The sequence below is a fragment of the Amyelois transitella genome, chromosome 9 (assembly GCF_032362555.1).
Source record: "Amyelois transitella isolate CPQ chromosome 9, ilAmyTran1.1, whole genome shotgun sequence".
In the NCBI taxonomy this organism is placed as follows: domain Eukaryota; kingdom Metazoa; phylum Arthropoda; class Insecta; order Lepidoptera; family Pyralidae; genus Amyelois; species Amyelois transitella.
The window spans coordinates 67,815-87,191 of record NC_083512.1 but is presented as its reverse complement, the minus strand read 5'-3'; the positions used below and the strand labels follow the sequence as shown (position 1 = coordinate 87,191).

At 42.4% G+C, this 19,377-nt stretch overlaps 2 protein-coding genes across 3 annotated transcripts in view; both read right to left on the bottom strand.

Annotated features, from left to right (window-relative positions):
• LOC106130252 (uncharacterized) overlaps positions 1-6,039 on the bottom strand; it is a 167,671-nt gene extending 161,632 nt beyond the window's left edge. Inside the window, exons 1-2 of the mRNA XM_060945898.1 lie at positions 5,790-6,039; positions 5,121-5,269 (exon numbers count right to left, since the gene is read on the bottom strand). Of these exons, the coding sequence (XP_060801881.1) occupies positions 5,121-5,269; positions 5,790-6,039 (399 nt within the window). The remainder of the gene's footprint in view (positions 1-5,120; positions 5,270-5,789) is intronic.
• Positions 6,040-7,959: 1,920 nt separating this feature from the next.
• Positions 7,960-15,983, bottom strand: LOC106130251 (protein ST7 homolog). Of its 2 annotated transcripts, XM_060945814.1 has the most exons (7): positions 15,319-15,983; positions 14,257-14,406; positions 12,352-12,636; positions 11,774-11,911; positions 9,796-9,941; positions 9,163-9,272; positions 7,960-8,672 (listed from the first exon to the last, which is right to left on the bottom strand). In XM_060945814.1, the coding sequence occupies exons 1-7, from the start codon at positions 15,676-15,678 to the stop codon at positions 8,551-8,553; spliced, it is 1,311 nt and encodes a 436-aa protein (XP_060801797.1). In that variant the 5' UTR covers positions 15,679-15,983; the 3' UTR covers positions 7,960-8,550. The 2 variants fall into 2 exon arrangements, with proteins under 2 accessions (XP_060801797.1, XP_060801798.1); XM_060945815.1 differs by lacking the exon at positions 9,163-9,272.
• Between the last annotated feature and the right edge of the window lie 3,394 nt (positions 15,984-19,377).

Below are 19,377 nucleotides of genomic sequence, written 5' to 3'. Positions count from 1 at the left end.
GGTAAATTGGAGCAAATTTCATGTAGTGTCCAAATCAGGCATACAGACCATATAATAATAATAGTTTAAAAAAAACTAAAAAACTACACTTTTATTGCTAATCAAACTAAAAAATAGAAAATAAAAATTAATGACAAAGGAATTATAAAACAGTAGTAGCAAGTCGAACAATCAGTTATAGTCAATTACCTCTGATAAAAATTATAACAAAATTAAATTTATAAACAAAACAATTTAAATCTGAGTAAAAAGCGTAGCACATTTATTAAAAATTAACAAAAAATATTCTAGTTATAGTTATGCGCTCTCAATATTGTCAGAAAACTCTTCAATTGATGTTGCCCGAGCGGCTTACTTTGGAAATATATATCCTTATCTCACTTATGGAATTATATTTTGGGGTAATTCTGTTAATATTCAGTCTACTTTTGTACTTCAAAAAAAATGTTTACATATAAATCTATAAAATGTATTCAGACGAAACACTAAGAAATGTATTCAAGAAAGAAGGATACCTAACGCTTACTAATATATACATTCTCGAATTATGTGTTTTCGTAAGAAAAAACATGATACACTTTAAGAAAAAAATTGATCTCAGAAGTAACCAAAGAGAACTATATAAGGATGACCTGTTCATACCAAATGTAAATAGTGAAATTTTCAACAAAAGTGCTTTTATAAACGGCATTAAATTATTTAACCATTTACCTACAGAAATTAAAAGTATATATACATACATACATACATATGATCACGTCTATATCCCTTGCGGGGTAGACAGAGCCAACAGTCTTGAAAAGACTGAATGGCCACGTTCAGCTATTTGGCTTAATGATAGAACCGAGATTCAAATAGTGACAGGTTGCTAGCCCAAAGTATATATAATACTATTTTATTCAAAAATAAATTAAAAGCTTGGTTATTAAATAATGTTTTTTATAATTTGGTTGAATATTTTGACCATTGCACAAATTAAACATAAAAATTTAGATGTATAAACAATATTCTATGTAATTGGTTTTTTTTTAGAAAAAGTTTTATGTCTGTATTATTTTATACATTATATATGTTAGTATTTTCAATACTAAAAAATATTGCATGCCTAAAGGGGCAAACTGTTGATACTGTTAATGTAATGCCATCTAATATGTCTACACAGTTATGCAATAAATATTTTGAGTTTGAGTTTAACTCTAAATTTGATAAAAAAAACTCTCTAATACACAATACTACTCAAAGTTTTCACAAATAAATATTTATGAGGCAAATAAATTAGCGAAACTAAACGAAGCTGAACTAAAAAAATATTTTCTTTCAAAATGCATGTAAAATGAATTAGTTTGGAAAAACATCTCGAGCTTCGCATCGTAATGAATGCTCATTCGCGCGTGTAACGAACTGTGACTGAAACTCAATGTTACTGCAACAAGGGGCAATCAGCGAAATTTAGCTTCGCGAAAATATACCGCCCGCCTCGCGTGCACTCCCAAATCTTTCTAAAAAAGATACTCCGTTGCATTAACTGAAAATAAGACGCATAAATATATCGAGTTTTATCTTATCCAGGCTTACGTCTTTATTATTAATACTTTCATATTTTTTTCCACATACATTTAATTAAATACAAATTTTCTCAACGTGTATTCCATTCCAGTCATAATATCTTAGGAAAAACATAATTTTGTTGACATACAATAAAAGTTGAACAGAACCGTTTGTTTTACTTCACTTTTATCGTGGACGGTCGTGTTTGTCAGCAATAACGAGACACCAATGAGACATAAAGAGCAGTTAAAAGTTTGAAATCGTCGTATGCGGCAACTCAGCGAGCTCAACTCGGCTGCGGCCCTCGAACAAGTAATGGGCGGAGACGCGCAGGCTGGTATCGGATGATGCAGCGCGGGGCGCGAGTGGACAAGTACCTACTAAACCTTTTCTCTGAGAGCATAGGCATCATTTCAAAGATCACACTTTAAAACAAGGATCTTATACAAAGAAAGTAATGTATGTGGATGAATATAAAGAAGCATCCGGTGATCGTGACAACGGCAAGTGAAAAGATTTATATTCCCTCTTCAAATAATGAAAATAACCAAGAACATCCGGATTTTACAAAAATAGAATAATTAATTTTCAATTGCTGTACTTCTGTCTCCCGAAGTGTGTCGAGTGTCGGCGGAAGTGTCTGAGAGTGCCTAAAGTGTCGGAGAGCAGTGTCTCCAGGGTTCCAAACTTGTTTGATTAAAACTTATGTAAATCAGACGAGTAAAGAGTTTGAAAGGTGCGCGAACAGATTTGAAGAATCTGTCCGCTAACTTTATTGTTATTAACAAGTTTGTGCCTCGCGATTCCTCCCGCTTCAATTTAAGGCCCATGTTTTGGTTAGCCGTCGTCCACCAGGAACTCTCATGGTCCGTGTGTATGTGCACTCCTGCTTAGTTACAAAAATACTAATTATTCTCCTCATTATTCTGATTTCTATGACAAGATAAAACAATGATATTATTAATCTTAAGCAGAGAAGTTGTCAATTTTCACATTTAGCAACAAATAGTTTCGCCTAAAAGGAATCCTAAATAGGCAAGTTCAAGCGAGTGCGTCCAATAATCTGTGAAATAATTTTTCTCTAAAAAAAATGACATGATATTCTCCACGTATGAATAGTTCGCGCCTCCACCGAACTTGCTAACTATTTCGTCGGATTTTAATTAAGTTCTCTTCGGGGGCCGTGTCTTCAGTTCCCGACGTCTGCAGCCGCGGCCGCAACGAGTTCCCGATTCATGAGATTCTTGTTTACATTCAGCTGTTTAGTATGCACTTTCTCACGACTTATACAATTAAGTACACTCTGCGTTAAACATAGCTGTAGCAAGTTACTCTCTAATGTCTTAAGCTTAAAAAAATTAAGATTTTACGAAATAAACAATCAGACACATTTGTGTTCCATTTCTTTTAAATCGGAACCATAGTTTCACTGCAATGCTGAAATGATCGCATACAGCTCCATCGCTTGAAAGTTATTGCTTTCTCTTACTTTTTTTTACAAATCAGCGATCTTTCATACAAGAAAAAATAACTATAAACAGCACTGAAGAAACAATATCGACGTAAATAGCTCCTTGATAGTGTTGTAACAGGCGGTTGCCGGCTGCCGACATCCGAGTTACTTGACGTCACGCGCGGCCCTCCTTCGGAAGGTCCTGTGTCCTAATTAGATTTCTCCCGCGATTCGAGTGGATCACACACATTGTGTCCCTCGTCCTCGGGTCCTTCACCCCGGACACTTAGCCTGACAATTCGCCGATACCTATCCACTTATAAATCGAAGTAAAGGAGGTAGTGTTCTTACCTGAGATGAACTCAAACGTCTCGTCAAAATGGAAAACCATTAAGCAAATAATAAAGATAATACATATATTTTGGAATTTTAGAATTTCGTCTCCATATCTTAAACCACGGTACCTACGCAGCTACATCCTAAGCGGCAGGTGTATGTATGAGGTATATGCTACTATCACTCACACCACGCCCGTCAGTTTAATTAATTCTTTTTTATTTTTGATCATACTTGGATCAGCTGATTCTATCATTAAATCTAACAGCTGAACGTGGCCTATCAATCTATTAACACTGCTGGCTCTGTTGACGTCGCAAAAGCTATAGACGTGATTATTTGAATGAATGAATTGGTTCGGCTGAGAACATAATTATTTTTTACTCTCTTGATATTCATTAACCATTAAGATATTAAATAACAACGAAATCAGCTGAGTTGATTTCAATGATTGAGTTAATTTAAAAACAAAAACGAACCTAGGGTAATAAATAAGTTGCGGCTGGCAGCCAGTGTGGTAAGTTCCCGAGTTCCTGTTACTTCATAAATGAAATATTCCTCATTGGCTGCGGTTCGTTAACGAACTTTATAATAATATCGTGGAATTATGCAGCTGCTTCATTAGGAGTTTACTTCAGCAGAACATGCAGAGCGCGGCAGCTCACAGGGACGCGTTGTCGATACACAACACCTGAAATATCTTATGGTGTTCTAACCAGTTATCACTTTATGACTTTTTAAAAGACTTCGAGATAAATGAGGTGTATTATGCTATCTTAATGTCCAATTGATAGACCTGCGTTTGGTGATATTTCCTAATTTGGAAAGTTATTTGTCACAAACTCAAGCGGGTGTAGGTGAGAATAAGTAAAGCTAGCTCGACCAGCCACAAGTAGAAATCGGGTCTAAATTTTATTGCTTCTTGTAGATGATTAACAATTATTATTATTGTTTATATGAATGAGATTCAAGATGTGTTTTTGAATGTCTTCAGTGACAAGGCATTATTTGAGTTTGCGTGTACAATTTTAAACCTCATCTCGCTTGTCAGCAAGTAGATCGGGATCAAAGGATCTTATATTTCCAATAAAATAAGGAGTATGCACAACTACTTATTATAAAATCCCGTTATATTTGCGGTTTGATGTTGAGATGTTTTACTCATATTCACATGGGAAGTAAAGCTAATGCGATAAAATCTTTCTTACCGGGAAATACAGCTAACAATGTCGGTTTGCTACGTCAAAAGAGCTTCCCGTAAACACACACATTGCACATAAGTGTGTTTGCAGTAAGAGGTGTATTCAGTATTGGTATCTGAATTCGTAAACTGAAAGATATCAGGCCTCTGACGAGCGAGCGCCTGCCCGGAGTCCCGCGGGAGCGCAACAGGTGGCTCGAGGCGGAAACTGCCTACAGTTGCCTGCTCACCAACAAATGAACTGAACATTTTCATCAAGACAAAATTATAAATAGAAAACATAAAGTAGGTGGGCGCGGAATAAGAAATGGTGTTACAAGTATCGCAGTCCTAATTTTGTTAGAAAATCACACCTGTATTTGACAACACATTAAACTTTTTATGTGGCAATTGTTGCGTCGCGAAAAAGGAAGTGCGATTTTGATTACAATAAACATTAATTAATTGAGTTTATTTTTATGTCCACACCTAACTTTTATCATCACTGAGTGAGTGGTAATATAATTTTAATAAAGTTGGTTCTATGAACATCTTCATGTATTAAGACTTAACTCCACCAAAAGATATTACCAGTTAACTTACCTTAGCTGGCCTCGCCGCCGGCTGGTCCGCCGCGGCGGGTGCGGGGCGGCGCGCGCCCGGGGTGCGGCTGCGGCGCGGCGAGGGCTCTGTGGAGGTCGGAAACCAGCGGTGAGAGACCACGAGCACCAGCACATGACGCAGACAACCAGCTGCACGTTAAGTATCGAAAGGAGATTCCGAAAGTAGAGCCCTCTGGTGGCGCGTAAGGTGACCATCATGTAATATATAGGTAGATACCAAATCTACAACCAGTTACCACTCTTTTAATTAAGACAGATAGAAATCAGTCTTTCTCGTAGAATATCATATAAGTTGATTGTGCCGTAGTGGCCACGATCTAATTTAGATATTCTTATCGTGGCGGTGAGTGAGGCATCAACTCGCTTCAGGTTCCAGCTACAACCGACTAACGGGGGTCAAGTTTATGTAATATTTATTATTAATGAATCTGTTTCAACTTACTTGCATCAAAGATTAATGGCTATGTATTTAAATAGACTAAGAGCGTTGGAGGTCGAAACATATGTGCCAACGTAATTTGCGTGAACAAGGTGTGTGGATGCACACACGCTTCGCGTTTATACGTGACTCACCCGATGCAGGGTCATGGTCGCAGGCGCACCTTCGGCCGGAAGAAGAAGAATATGTATATAAATAGACATATCTCACCATGATCCTTGACCGCAGGCTGCGGATCCGGTGTCTTGGCTCTCCTGGCCAGCACAGGTGAGCGCGGGGGTGACGGCTCCGGCTGCGGCGCGGGGGGCGGCAGGGCCAGCAGCTGGCGGTACAGTTCCAGCTCGTGGTAGAACTCCATGGAGTCCGGGGAGCCGTCCTTCTTGTCGAGGTCGGGGTGGGCGGCCGGCAGCGCGCCCACCTCCGCCGTCAGGCCGTTCAGAACCAGGCGGCGCGCCGCCATCGCGCTCACGACACACCATCCAAACTGTCACACAACTTTAAAACTGTCCAAGGTATGCTCACCGACGCTGTGATCCAATGACACAAAACGAGGGTGGCTTTGGCTCAGAGGAAAATTGTACTAAAAAGTTATGAGACAGAGTTTAAAATCATCATCCTCTCGGCGTTAATCCCAGTTATGTCCTCGTTAGGGACAAGCCAAGGCTATTCTAAGACTGCATGTAACGAATTAAATACATTAATAGAAAAGTTGAGAAGGGAATTATGTTTCCCGCCTTGCGTTTACTACATAGAAACAACTAACAGTTTAGTTAATTCTTAATGAAGTTACGCGTCTATCAAACTCTTAAAACAAAATGTTTAGGTACGAGGGATGGAACTACGTTAATTATTTAGAGGTATTTCCCCGAAATTAAATATATATTTAATGTATGTATGTATATAGATGTCCCAGTGCACTTGTTCAGTTCGTATTCAGCCGCGACGAAGTTCCGCCGGCGATCCGCGTGGCAGCCCGCGCTGTCGGCGGCCGCGCGCCCTGCACTGACGGAGAGTCGGGCGGCCTCCGAACTGAACTGAATATCTCTGAAAACTGCGCACTCTTCATCACTTCGCAACGTTTCCAATCACGGTCCATTTGTTTTGCAACTGAATTTACTTGGACAAAGTAAGATGATGGATTAGCGCTACTAATCCATCATCGTCCTCGAATTAAATTCGTTTCTCTTATTTGCAAAAGTTCTAAGAATTCTCGCAATTTACACCTTATGACATAGAAAATACGAGAAAGGTTTAACAGTTTTTCGCCAATCAAATGAACAAGGAAAAGGAACTCGCCGAAAGGTGTATGCTGATGATAGATGACATGACACACTTGTGTAGTTTTCATGATTGATTTCAATTTTACAGCCGGCTTTTCGTTCAAAATAACACATACGTACCCCCCATAACATAACTCGCTTAATTGATTTTCACAGTATGATTCCAACATTCACAATTCTTTTTGCTAATTCACTTCACACACCATGTACAATCCAATACTTACTTAGCTTTAAGACGATAGTCCTCTCATAACAAAATTAAACTTCTAATATGAGATCGAAAGAATATTTGTTAGTGTAGTAAATTATTAAAGAGAAACCATAGCGCGATCCAAATATAAATAATAACAAACAACGCCATCTAATGACAGGTTGAGGAACTTAACTTATATGGAACAATTTTTAAAAATTATCCACACCATATTTTCACTAAATCCTGAACACATTTGCAACTAATTTTGAGGGAGTCGCCTTCGAAACACACAAAAAAATACAATGCAATACATATATACTAAAAATAACTACCCTAGCCCACCTCGGCCATGAACTAATGACTATTTTCAATGTTACGAGTATGTACATACTTACCGATGCTCTTACGGTGAGGGAAAACATGGTAAGGAATCCTGCACATTCTGGAAACTGGAGGAGTAAGCATGATGGATCCAATACGGTTATGTTCTCCTGCTAACCACGCGGAGACCAGATGGGAAAACTTCGTGTAAAAACCTGACTCACCCGATCCAGGATCCACGGTCAAAACCATACGAGTCCATCTAGTCAAAACGATGCAAGCGAGGCTAAATCCCCAGGAAAAAGAAAAGACAAAATAGCACCTCCCATTCCCGGAGGGGTAGGCAGAGACTAAGTACATCTTTACACTTCGACTACCCCTGCATACTTCTTTCGTTTCTTCTTTTGTTTCATCCTCATTCATGGCTCTCTTATGAGAGCTCGTCGGTTTCAGGAATCATGTTATTAATAAACATATGGAGTTCAAACGTTATTGCTTAATATGTCAACTACTAACCCCCCCCCCCCCCCCCTTCCTCCCCCTACCCATTACATCCCCTTATACATTATTTGAAATAAAAGAACGGTTGAATGTTTAATTAATTTATTTAAAATGTCAAGCAAGCTGATAAAATACTTGTATGCCTACTTAGACTGGTAGTTACGTACATACTACATACATATTTGATGCACGACTACTATTTCTAAAACAATCACTCATGATAACAAAAGACAACTAGTTTTTCGGAAAAAAGATTTTATACCTTAAAATACTTATTGGAATTAGAGATAGGTATTTAGAAAATGCTCATCCATAGAGTCATTTATCATAGCACTTAAGAAGTTCACAATTTAATAAGATAATTTAAGTATTACGTTAGTATAAACATTATTTCAGATCGAAAACAAAGACTAGGAAAATGTATTTTGATTCACAGAATTCTTTCAAAAGTGAAGAATATTTTAGATATTTCACATAAAATAAGAATACATTAAATTGATAAAACAGAAAGATTTCGGACTAGATATCAACATGAATTGGTTTCTATCAATGAAAAAGTCTTAAAATACCGGAAGTATTTATTTATTTGCTACTGAATTTCTTAAGTAGGACAGAAATATCCGTTCTGCTGTAATCAAGTGACAAGAAGGGTCACGCGGCATCAGACAGCAGGCAGTCAGAGCGCGGCCAGCAGGCGCCGCAGGTCGAGCTGCGGCGGCCAGCGGTGCGCCGCCAGCGCCGCGCCGCACGACACCACGCACGCGCCCGCCGCCAGCGGCAGCAGCGCCGGCGCGCCGCCTGCCGGACACATTTACCATTGTCTAATAGCTATACCATACATATATATCATCACGTCATCACCTAAAAGAAGAAGTCCAAGTTTATAAGCCTGCCCCTAAGTCGCCTTTTACGATGTCCATGGGAACGAGATGAAATGGTCCTTTTTTATTAGTAACAAGAACCAAACGGCACATCTATCTTTTAAGAAAAATCCAAGACAAGAATGAAGGCATTTCTTTGCATTGAGGGTACCTATTGTGACGTTGTGCTGCTTCGGTATAAAAACGCGCACGCGCATCAGTGTTCACCAAGTCGCTCGCTTTCTACCGGCTACTTGCTGGATCTCGTGCTTTAGCTTTAAACCCACTACCTCTTTAACTTGTAAAATTAGTTTAAAAAAAGATTGTCTTTATTCTACAAATTTTTCAATGATCTGTCTTTTCTCGCATCTGCGACGTTTTACTAAGAGCCTCGTGTCGGTCCTGATCAGGATACAGCGAGCCAGTACCGGCGAGCGGGCGGCAGTGGTGCGGCGGCAGCAGCTCGGCGTCGGCGGCGGCGCGCGCGCCCGCCCGCCGCGCGCCCGCCGCCAGCAGCGCCAGCGCGCCCTCCGCGTTGCTGCCGCGCACGAACAAACAAACATCCACTTCTTACAATCACAATAAAAACTAACTACATACATATAGTTGCAAGCCCATCGCTTACAAGAGGAAGCTATGTATAAATATTATTTAACAGTTTAAAAAAGTATTAACTCACAATATAAAAAATTATTCAGTCATCACCAACTCCGTAATGACGTCATTGCGGTGTTTGTGATGACTTAAGATAGAAAGAGAGAATAGCTAAACAAATGGATAATCTATTCTCTCTTTCTATCTTAAGTTCTTTTTAAGCTCTATCCAGTTTCGTGAACCAACCGCCTTGCTATGTCTTGTCTTCTCTCACTTTGCTATATTTTTAGGTTGAATATGGTTCCGAGGCGGATAAATTTTCTTTCTCGTTTTAATATCAACCCTCTCTCTTGATGCGTTCCGACATTGACTTTTTACAAAAATCATTCTTAGGAATGAATTTATTCGTATTTGGTTATAATGATGAGCTGACTGACTAGTACGCGTGTTCGGAATGGGAGACTCACGTCCAGTGCCGCAGATGGAAGAAGGCGTAGGCGAGCGCCTCGCTGTCGCCGCGCCGCAGCACGTGCTCGGGCGGCAGGCACAGCGGCCGCAGCTCCAGCAGGTACTCCGCCGCGAACGGGTTGTACTCCACCGCGCGCCGCACGGCCTGCCACACGCACGCACACGGTATCATAAATAAAAAAATATATTAATAATTTAACTTTTATTTTGCGATTAAATTATATTATAATTATGTAAAAATATGATGTAATATGATTTATATTCTTATCAACAGTTAATTTGATTTTAACAGTTTCGTGGTTGGTCAGTAAAAATAAAAGTTATAATGCGTAGGTATGATGCAATAAAGCGGCGCGCCGTGTATCGTGTGTGCGTGTGTGTGTGTGTGTGTGTGCGTCACCTCGGCGGCGGCGGGCGGCGCGGCGAGCGCGGCGCGGGCTCGCAGCAGCGCGCTCGTGTATCGTGTGTGTGTGTGTGTGTGTGTGTGTGTGTGTGTGTGTGTGTGTGTGTGCGTCACCTCGGCGGCGGCGAGCTCGGCGGCGCGCGCGGCGGCGGGCGGCGCGGCGAGCGCGGCGCGGGCTCGCAGCAGCGCGCTCGTGTATCGTGTGTGTGTGTGTGTGTGTGTGTGTGTGTGTGTGTGTGCGTCACCTCGGCGGCGGCGAGCTCGGCGGCGCGCGCGGCGGCGGGCGGCGCGGCGAGCGCGGCGCGGGCTCGCAGCAGCGCGCTCGTGTATCGTGTGTGTGTGTGTGTGTGTGTGTGTGTGTGTGTGTGTGTGTGTGTGTGTGTGTGTGTGTGTGCGTCACCTCGGCGGCGGCGAGCTCGGCGGCGCGCGCGGCGGCGGGCGGCGCGGCGAGCGCGGCGCGGGCTCGCAGCAGCGCGCTCGTGTATCGTGTGTGTGTGTGTGTGTGTGTGTGTGTGTGTGTGTGTGTGTGTGTGTGTGTGCGTCACCTCGGCGGCGGCGAGCTCGGCGGCGCGCGCGGCGGCGGGCGGCGCGGCGAGCGCGGCGCGGGCTCGCAGCAGCGCGCTCGTGTATCGTGTGTGTGTGTGTGTGTGTGTGTGTGTGTGTGTGTGTGTGTGTGTGTGTGTGTGTGCGTCACCTCGGCGGCGGCGAGCTCGGCGGCGCGCGCGGCGGCGGGCGGCGCGGCGAGCGCGGCGCGGGCTCGCAGCAGCGCGCTCGTGTATCGTGTGTGTGTGTGTGTGTGTGTGTGTGTGTGTGTGTGTGTGTGTGTGTGTGTGTGTGTGTGTGTGTGTGTGTGCGTCACCTCGGCGGCGGCGAGCTCGGCGGCGCGCGCGGCGGCGGGCGGCGCGGCGAGCGCGGCGCGGGCTCGCAGCAGCGCGCTCGTGTATCGTGTGTGTGTGTGTGTGTGTGTGTGTGTGTGTGTGTGTGTGTGTGTGTGTGTGCGTCACCTCGGCGGCGGCGAGCTCGGCGGCGCGCGCGGCGGCGGGCGGCGCGGCGAGCGCGGCGCGGGCTCGCAGCAGCGCGCTCGTGTATCGTGTGTGTGTGTGTGTGTGTGTGTGTGTGTGTGTGTGTGTGTGTGTGTGTGCGTCACCTCGGCGGCGGCGAGCTCGGCGGCGCGCGCGGCGGCGGGCGGCGCGGCGAGCGCGGCGCGGGCTCGCAGCAGCGCGCTCGTGTATCGTGTGTGTGTGTGTGTGTGTGTGTGTGTGTGTGTGTGTGTGTGTGTGTGCGTCACCTCGGCGGCGGCGAGCTCGGCGGCGCGCGCGGCGGCGGGCGGCGCGGCGAGCGCGGCGCGGGCTCGCAGCAGCGCGCTCGTGTATCGTGTGTGTGTGTGTGTGTGTGTGTGTGTGTGTGTGTGTGTGTGTGTGTGTGTGCGTCACCTCGGCGGCGGCGAGCTCGGCGGCGCGCGCGGCGGCGGGCGGCGCGGCGAGCGCGGCGCGGGCTCGCAGCAGCGCGCTCGTGTATCGTGTGTGTGTGTGTGTGTGTGTGTGTGTGTGTGTGTGTGTGTGTGTGTGCGTCACCTCGGCGGCGGCGAGCTCGGCGGCGCGCGCGGCGGCGGGCGGCGCGGCGAGCGCGGCGCGGGCTCGCAGCAGCGCGCTCGTGTACAGCACGCACGCCGACACCGGCAGGCACGCGTCCGCGTGGCGCGCTAGCACCGCCTCACAAACACACACCAATGCTATTACTTCTTTATTGTCTACTTAAACTACAGTTAACTACTACGTCATTATCCCTATGGAATAGACGTTTTGGTAGAATAGACATGAAGTTTTGCCCAGTTTATGCAGTCGCTTCCTGTCAGTCGGAATCCTCACATATCATCTGGACGTGAATTCTACGTGCAGGTCAAAAATTTCAATTTTAATATTTGTCAACGTAACACATATTTAATATTGGAGCAATAAGGAAAAAAAACGTTTTTTCAATATTTATTCTACTGATAGAATTTTTTTAATAAAGTCCCTAATCAACAACAAATTATACATAAGGTATTCAAATATTTGTAATAGGCTTCGTCAAAATATGTTTACTTCCAGTGAGGCTGACGTGAAAAGCGAAACTGAAAGATTGATAAATTTACGATATAAACGTAACCGACCTGCACGTCCGCATAGGCGCGCTGCTCGAGCAGCACCTCGATGAGGTTCTCGTGCGCCTGCGCGGCGGGCGCGGCGCCGGCCGCGTCGCGCGCCAGCTCGCGGAACAGGCGCGCGGCGTCGCGCAGGCGGCCCAGGCGCCGCGCCGCCACGCCGCAGCGCCGCTTCACGTGCAGCAGCAGCGCCGCGTCGCGCCGCGCCGCCTCCGAGCCCGCGCCGTGCGCCAGCGACGACGCGCGCCACGCCGTCTCGGCGCAGCGCCACGCGCGCTTCAGGATGCGCTCCGCCTGACGACAGCGGGTATTTCTTATTATTATTTCAATCCACATCTATACTAATATTATAAAGCTGAAGAGTTTGTTTTGTTTGTTTGTTTGTTTGTTTGTTTAAACGCGCTAATCTCAGAAACTACTGAACCGATTTGAATAATTCTTTCACTGTTAGATAGTCTATTTATCGAGGAAGGCTATAGGCTACATTTTATCCCGGATTTCCTACGGGAAACGTCAACAATGCAGGTGAAAGTTGAATGAGTCGGCCATCTGCGAGCTTTCCACGCGAACGCTGCGCAAACCAACAAAGATATAGTAAAACAATGTACTAAAGATGTGAAGTACTCATTTTTTGCCACAAAAAAGTCCGCGAGAGCATATATCTATCTCTTAAGGTTTACTTACAATAACCACTTTTATGTTCATTTTTTAAGATTATTTTTTCATTATAAACATCAGTTATTTTGAAACCAATTTTCTTTAATTCAGTATTAATCCTTATCCAAATAAATATGTTTATTACTTTCGGCTTTTCATGTAGACTAAAATTTCTATTTACAGTATATAAATCAGACGAATAGGTTTTGAGATATAGTCGTTATAAGCAATTTGCAGCGAAACATTTAATACGGCGAACCAGCGTTCTTTCTAATACGCGTGACCGCCTGACGCCCACTACTGGGCATAGGCCTCTCATCTCACTATACGGTCTCCGTTCCGTCGCGGGTAATGATGTGGGCCAAGTCGTCGCCAAGTCGCATAACAATTAGCAGCTATAATTGATAAAGCCTAGGAGGATGTTTGCAAAAATAAATATGATGCCCAAAATAACTATTCCACGCGGACGAAGTCGCGGGCACAGCTAGTACATATTAAGTCGAGTATTTTGCCGCGTGTTTTCATTTTTTAAAGTCACCTAGTGCAAGTTGGACTCGCATATGAAGGGTTGCGTAAAAACAAGCACAGATAAGGAACATAATCATATAATATATATATATATGTAAGTTTGTTTGATTACTCTACACGCGTAATCTTCTTGAAATTTCATGCGTAATTTTCGTAAGTTCGAGACTTGTGTTACAAGATACTAACTCAATGAAGCTATGTTTTACAATAAATACATATACAGGGTGACTTTAAATTCACCTGCATAAAATTAACTGTTAAGTGTACTCATCTAAAGGATATTTAAAAACGTCAAAAGAAAAATATCGGTTCATATTTCAGAAAGTACGAAAAAAAATAAAAGTATCAAAATCCACGATCCTAAATACGTCATATCACCCCGGCCGGAAAAGCGACGCGTAAGATGCGTAGGAAACGACACAATTCATTCAGCTGAGCGATCTCGACAACTCTGTACTTTACTTGATCTTGATACTAGAAAAATAATTTATTTTTCAGGCATTTATTTACATGTTTAGTTTTAATTTGTTTTGGTAGTCTTTGTAGTCTTTAATAAAGCGTGTGAGGCAGTTTTTGAGGGTTTTTTAAATGTGAAAATGATGACGTTTAATTTAAATAAAAATAGGCTCAAACGGCTCAGAAGCATGGGTATAGTCTATGCTTAAAAGGATGCAGTTGTTTTAAATGTCACCCTGTATAGATAAACATCCAAGCTGGTGGCACGCGAACCTCGAGCACGGTGGGCGCGTCCTCCTCGGCCAGCAGCAGCAGCGCGGCCGCGCAATCGGGCCGCGCCGCCAGCGCCGCGCGCGCCGCCGCCACGCGCGCGCCGGGCTCGCGCTCGCGCCACGCGCGCGCCATCGCCTCCTCCGCCGGGCCCTGCAATACCCACACGTGGCATACGGCCAATACACACCTTGTGTTGTTTCTCTCTGGTGAGAAGCCCAGACTTTGGCTATGAACACAATCCTGGATCTGATATACAAGAAACGACTACCGTTAGTCGAGAGACCATTGCTAAATACGTGTGTCATGGTGGTGACTTTGTAATTTTTAAGTGCAAAATTATTGAATCATTTATATCACAAGATTAAAATTCATTAAACCATTACACTAGCAAACTTAAGGTGTGAAAAGTTTAAAGTGGTTCTGAAAAGTTGAAAGTACCACAACAAACAAAACAAAATCTCAGGTCTCAGTAACCACATGGCATTTTATACTCTCTTAATGAAGTTTTGATTTTAGTGAATAATTGGTAGTAAAAAGAACCTGTAAAATTACAACTTGCCCCTCGGCCACTCATTTAACTTCAGCCTATTTTCTTTAGAATCATAATATTGCACTTTGTTTAAAATGCATTTGAAATATAATAAGATAGATTAATATTCAAAATAGGATACAAGGTATCGCTTATTTATTGACATCAACAAATTGCGAATACACAAACACAACGATGACCAAGTCGATCTATTTGATTAAAACTTTAAATATTGGCATGATAATAACTTATGCAATAACTTAAGACATAAGGTCATTTAAGTAGAGACTAGATTAACCTACTTGGTATTACATGGACCTCACAACTTTTTACGGTAGAAAACTGAGCTGCGAGACTTGGGTTTTTTTACAGGATGTTTTTGATGGCGTTTATTTTTACATCTGTTATTTCATTTTGCTTATGGCATTATAATATCCGGAGGGATTATTAAAAGGTAAGTACGCCATGGCAAGTCATTTATATCTTTTTCAGTAAAATTATTACAAACATTTGTCAAACCCATAATTTATTACCTCGGCGCCGCATGAAAACCAAGCTTGATGCTCCTGTGCAGACAGGTTCATGTCGTAGTAGGTGAGCGGCGCGCGGCGCGCCACTGTCCACAGCCGGCCGTACTCCGCGCCGCGCAGGAGCGCCATGGGATTGCGCCACACCTTGCACTCGCCGGGCGGCTCGGGCTCCGCCGCGCCACCGCCACCCAGCCAAGGCCCCAGATGGGTGAGCGACACTTGCTCAATAAACGACGTGCCATACTTCCGGAAATACCACCACTCGAAGATCAGGATCAATCCCGAGATCAAAGATGATGTGCCGGTCAGAGCCACGTAGAACTTCGGCGTCAGAGCGCCCAGAAACGTTGAGGAGTCCCACATAGTCTGCGGGACCTCGCGCCCCTCCGTCTCCGCCGTCTTGAATGTTTATCTATTACCAATAAAATTTACAATGTTACTTAACAACACACTGTTATTCTTTGCATTTCATCTCTTCAATCGATCTGTATCCATACATAGTAGTAGTAAATAACCACACAATTAAAACCGCGGGACAGAAGGAAGAATATTTTTTTATAGTTTTATTTGTTTTGGAAACTTCTTATCTCTTTCTCCTCTTTATTTCGTTGAACTGATTGACAAACAGATTCTAAAGTAGGTATACCTAATATACTCTAAGAGCCTGACATGACATGTCACTGTCACTGACACTAGTTAAATCAATTTTTCAACCCGTAACCTCGATTTTTCAAATCGATATGCGATACCTTTAAATTATTTACAATAAGTTGAATGTATCCGTAATATTACAGTGTTGCCGATATAAGAGTTAACTACTTAAAAACTCGTGAAATAGCTGTATCGTCAGTTTCATTCGCCTCCATTAAATAAAAAAAATGTTACGTTTGTACTCCAAGTCTTTGCAATGTTATTATCGAATTCCCCGAACTAAAGAAAAACTGATTTCACTGTTAAGAGATCAGTTATTTATTATGTTATCTATAATTTAATAACACCTAGCCTGGGGAAGATCTTCCCTTTGGTGGCGATCGAGCCGAATCATCGCTCCCGCTACAAATTCAATGGATTGTAAAAATTAGACCAATCCAGAAATCAGAAAGATTATATCGGCCAATTATGCGAATGGACACTTGCACGCGCTAACCTTTGACCGATAGACAAACAAGTTTCCAAACGAAAAACGTTTTATGTTCCGCTTTAATCAAATCCCACTGACATAGTATAGGTACATAATATGTAATGTTAATTTAAATTTTTAAATCTATGTCAAGTCCAAATCGTTAATTTATGTCGTAGAAATAACAAGTTAAAAGAATCAGTAATTTAAATTTTTCTTTAAAAACGACATTGTAATAACTTTGAAACTATTATTAGCACATTTTGATTTTCCAACTGGTAATTTTTTTTTAAACTGTGAAGCCCACCGCTGGTGCTTACCACTTGTCCAGCTTTCAAATAGAGGCCATAACGGCATAAAACTTACCATTTTTGTCAATTTGTGTGGAACATGCGGCCCAGTTTTAATTATCACAGACATATGAGGTCAACAATACAAGTGAGTCGCAGAACCGACTAACTAAACTTTGCTTTGACTGTTTAGGGAGTATAATGTTTTTAAATCTGTGGTAATTATTCATGTCAGTGATTTTCTTTCTTTCATTACGTTTCGTTGTTGTCTTTGTCATATCATGTCTGTCAAATGTCAATGTAATGTCATCTGATATGACAGATAGTTCTTTATGAGGTTAGGTAATGATTATCTTGATACAGACAGTCGTCTTTACGTAATAAAGGTATAATTTCATTTAGTGATCTTATTGCTAAAAGATGTTGGGCCGCATAGGAAAAAAACATATTGAAATGGCGGCAGCCTTCACGAGCACTGCCATAGGATTCGGAGGTACCGCTTTCGTAACCCTGCTGTACTTCACCGACTGGAAGGTGTTCGTGACCAACATCCCGTACTACAATGGCAAGTTTAAGGGTCTTGAAGAAGAAGAAATAAAGTGAACATTAGCTGGATTAATTGAGCGAGCAATTTATATCGTATCATTGTGATTTCTTTAGATGTAAATACAATAAGTTATTGAATCATCTGAAAACCTTTTATTTCCGTCTTCTCATTCCTGATGATTGAATCATGCATACACATCTTTTTATTCAAGCATACTTACTGAATATATAGTTTTTTCGTAACTGCTAGATTAGTTAGGCTATCGAAGCTATACATATCTCACCTGAGTTTTAAAATTGAAATTGAAGTATATTTTTGATACTCATGACCATAACTGGTAATCACTGAAACTATTGCAATGGCTCTGGGTTCATGGTCAAAACTTTTACCCTAAAAACTAGATCCTGGGATGCCTTGCCGGAAGACTTATATTGACAGTCATAATCTTATAAAAAGTGTACACTGCTAATAAGAAAGCAAACATTAGGTACATATTATGTGATTAATGTTTGTATGTTAATCACTTTTCTTATTTATTCTACAAATATGGCATTGTGGAGAGGATAAATGAAAACAGATATAAGGAGAGTGGAGGGAAAGGTCGGAGTGGGAAGGCCTAGATGAATGTATCTTGATCAAATTAAGGATGACCTGGCAAAGGGTCAGGTCAAGAGTTCCTGAAACTGCTGAGCGTGCACAAAGAGTTATGAATGTGGATGGAATGAAGGAAGTATGCAGAGATTGTGGAAAGAGTCTCTGCCTACCCCTCCAGGAAAAAGGTGTGTTTTTATGTATGTATGTATAAAATTGATTATTTTTCTCATGAATTGATACCCTGTTCATTTATCTGTTTGCTATTTTCTAAAGTGTGACTGGTACAGAATGCTGTTAATAATGCATTTAGCTCACCTATTGTATCTTTAAGACCCGATAAATTTTTAAATAAATAAATATACAAATTTCCAATATGAAAATGTGGGAGACCTATTTATCAAGTCTCAAATTGAATCCCAATGAGTATTATGAATAATCTTAATCCACTATATAATGTAGGTACCTATTAGTACCGTACCGTGTAATTCCCGAGACCTTAGAATAGTACCACTCCATATCTATCCCATGGATGTAAGCAATGGGCTAATAACCTGTCTATATTTGAATCTCAATTCCATCATTAAGCCACACAGCTGAATGTGGCCTTTTAGTTTTTTTAGACTGTTGGAGATGGCCAATATACATGTGGAGGAGATAGATAGTAGGTATTGTTTTGTTGACATGGCTTAAACCTAGCTTCCTATTAGAACTTATATTTCAATGCTGTAATTTACTTTTTATGAAGTACTTTAACCACTATAAGCCAAACTCAAGCCTGGTATAATAGGTGTGGCGACTGGCGACATCTATACGCCACAAGTCACAAAAACAAAGTCACGTGACGCTTCAGTCAAAAACAGCGTAAAGTCTTAATTGCGCAAGCAAAGATTTCACACATTGGAGCATATATACAACCTCCGACACAACATCGTTGAAGCCGCGGTTCCCCAAGCATAACACTTAGCCTGGCGGAAGATCTTCCCTTTGGTGCCGGTCGAGCCGAATCATTACTCCCGCTACATAGGTATACCTCCTAGCTGTTCGAGCTTTTCAATGAAGACAATAAGTTTCCCTCTTCATAAAATATAGATTTTCATCCATATGAATCATCCCTCAATCAATCAATCCCTGATATGTTTACCTTCGTAAGTACCTACCTACATATCAGGGATTTACAGGGATCGCGGCAAGTAAAAGTACGTATACCTCAGGGAAAATATATATTATCTTTGGAACAGATCATACATTGGAAAATTAGGTAGATAGTTTCCTCGAGGTAGAGTAGACATCGCCGCGCGGTTGTCCTCGGAGTATCGATCGGCGAAGGCGACACACGACGGCGCCGCCCGGACTCGCCGCGCTGCCTCGCCGTCTCGGCCAGCGACGGACGGATGCTTCGTCAACAAACATTCAGCGATAGATCTACTATTGTAACCTCGAAATGTCGGACCAGTTCATTTGCATATAAGGTACTTGCAATTGCGACACTCATACAAATCGTAACTTGAAGG

Excerpts from the sequence above, each read along its gene's own strand:
- LOC106130251 (XM_060945814.1), bottom strand. The coding sequence starts at position 15,678 with ATGTGGGACTCCTCAACGTTTCTGGGCGCTCTGACGCCGAAGTTCTAC. Across the intron at positions 11,912-12,351 it reads GCGCCTATGCGGACGTGCAG|GCGGTGCTAGCGCGCCACGC; the intron begins GTCGGTTACGTT and ends TGTGTTTGTGAG. Across the intron at positions 9,273-9,795 it reads TTCCATCTGCGGCACTGGAC|CAACGCGGAGGGCGCGCTGG; the intron begins GTGAGTCTCCCA and ends CGTGCGCGGCAG.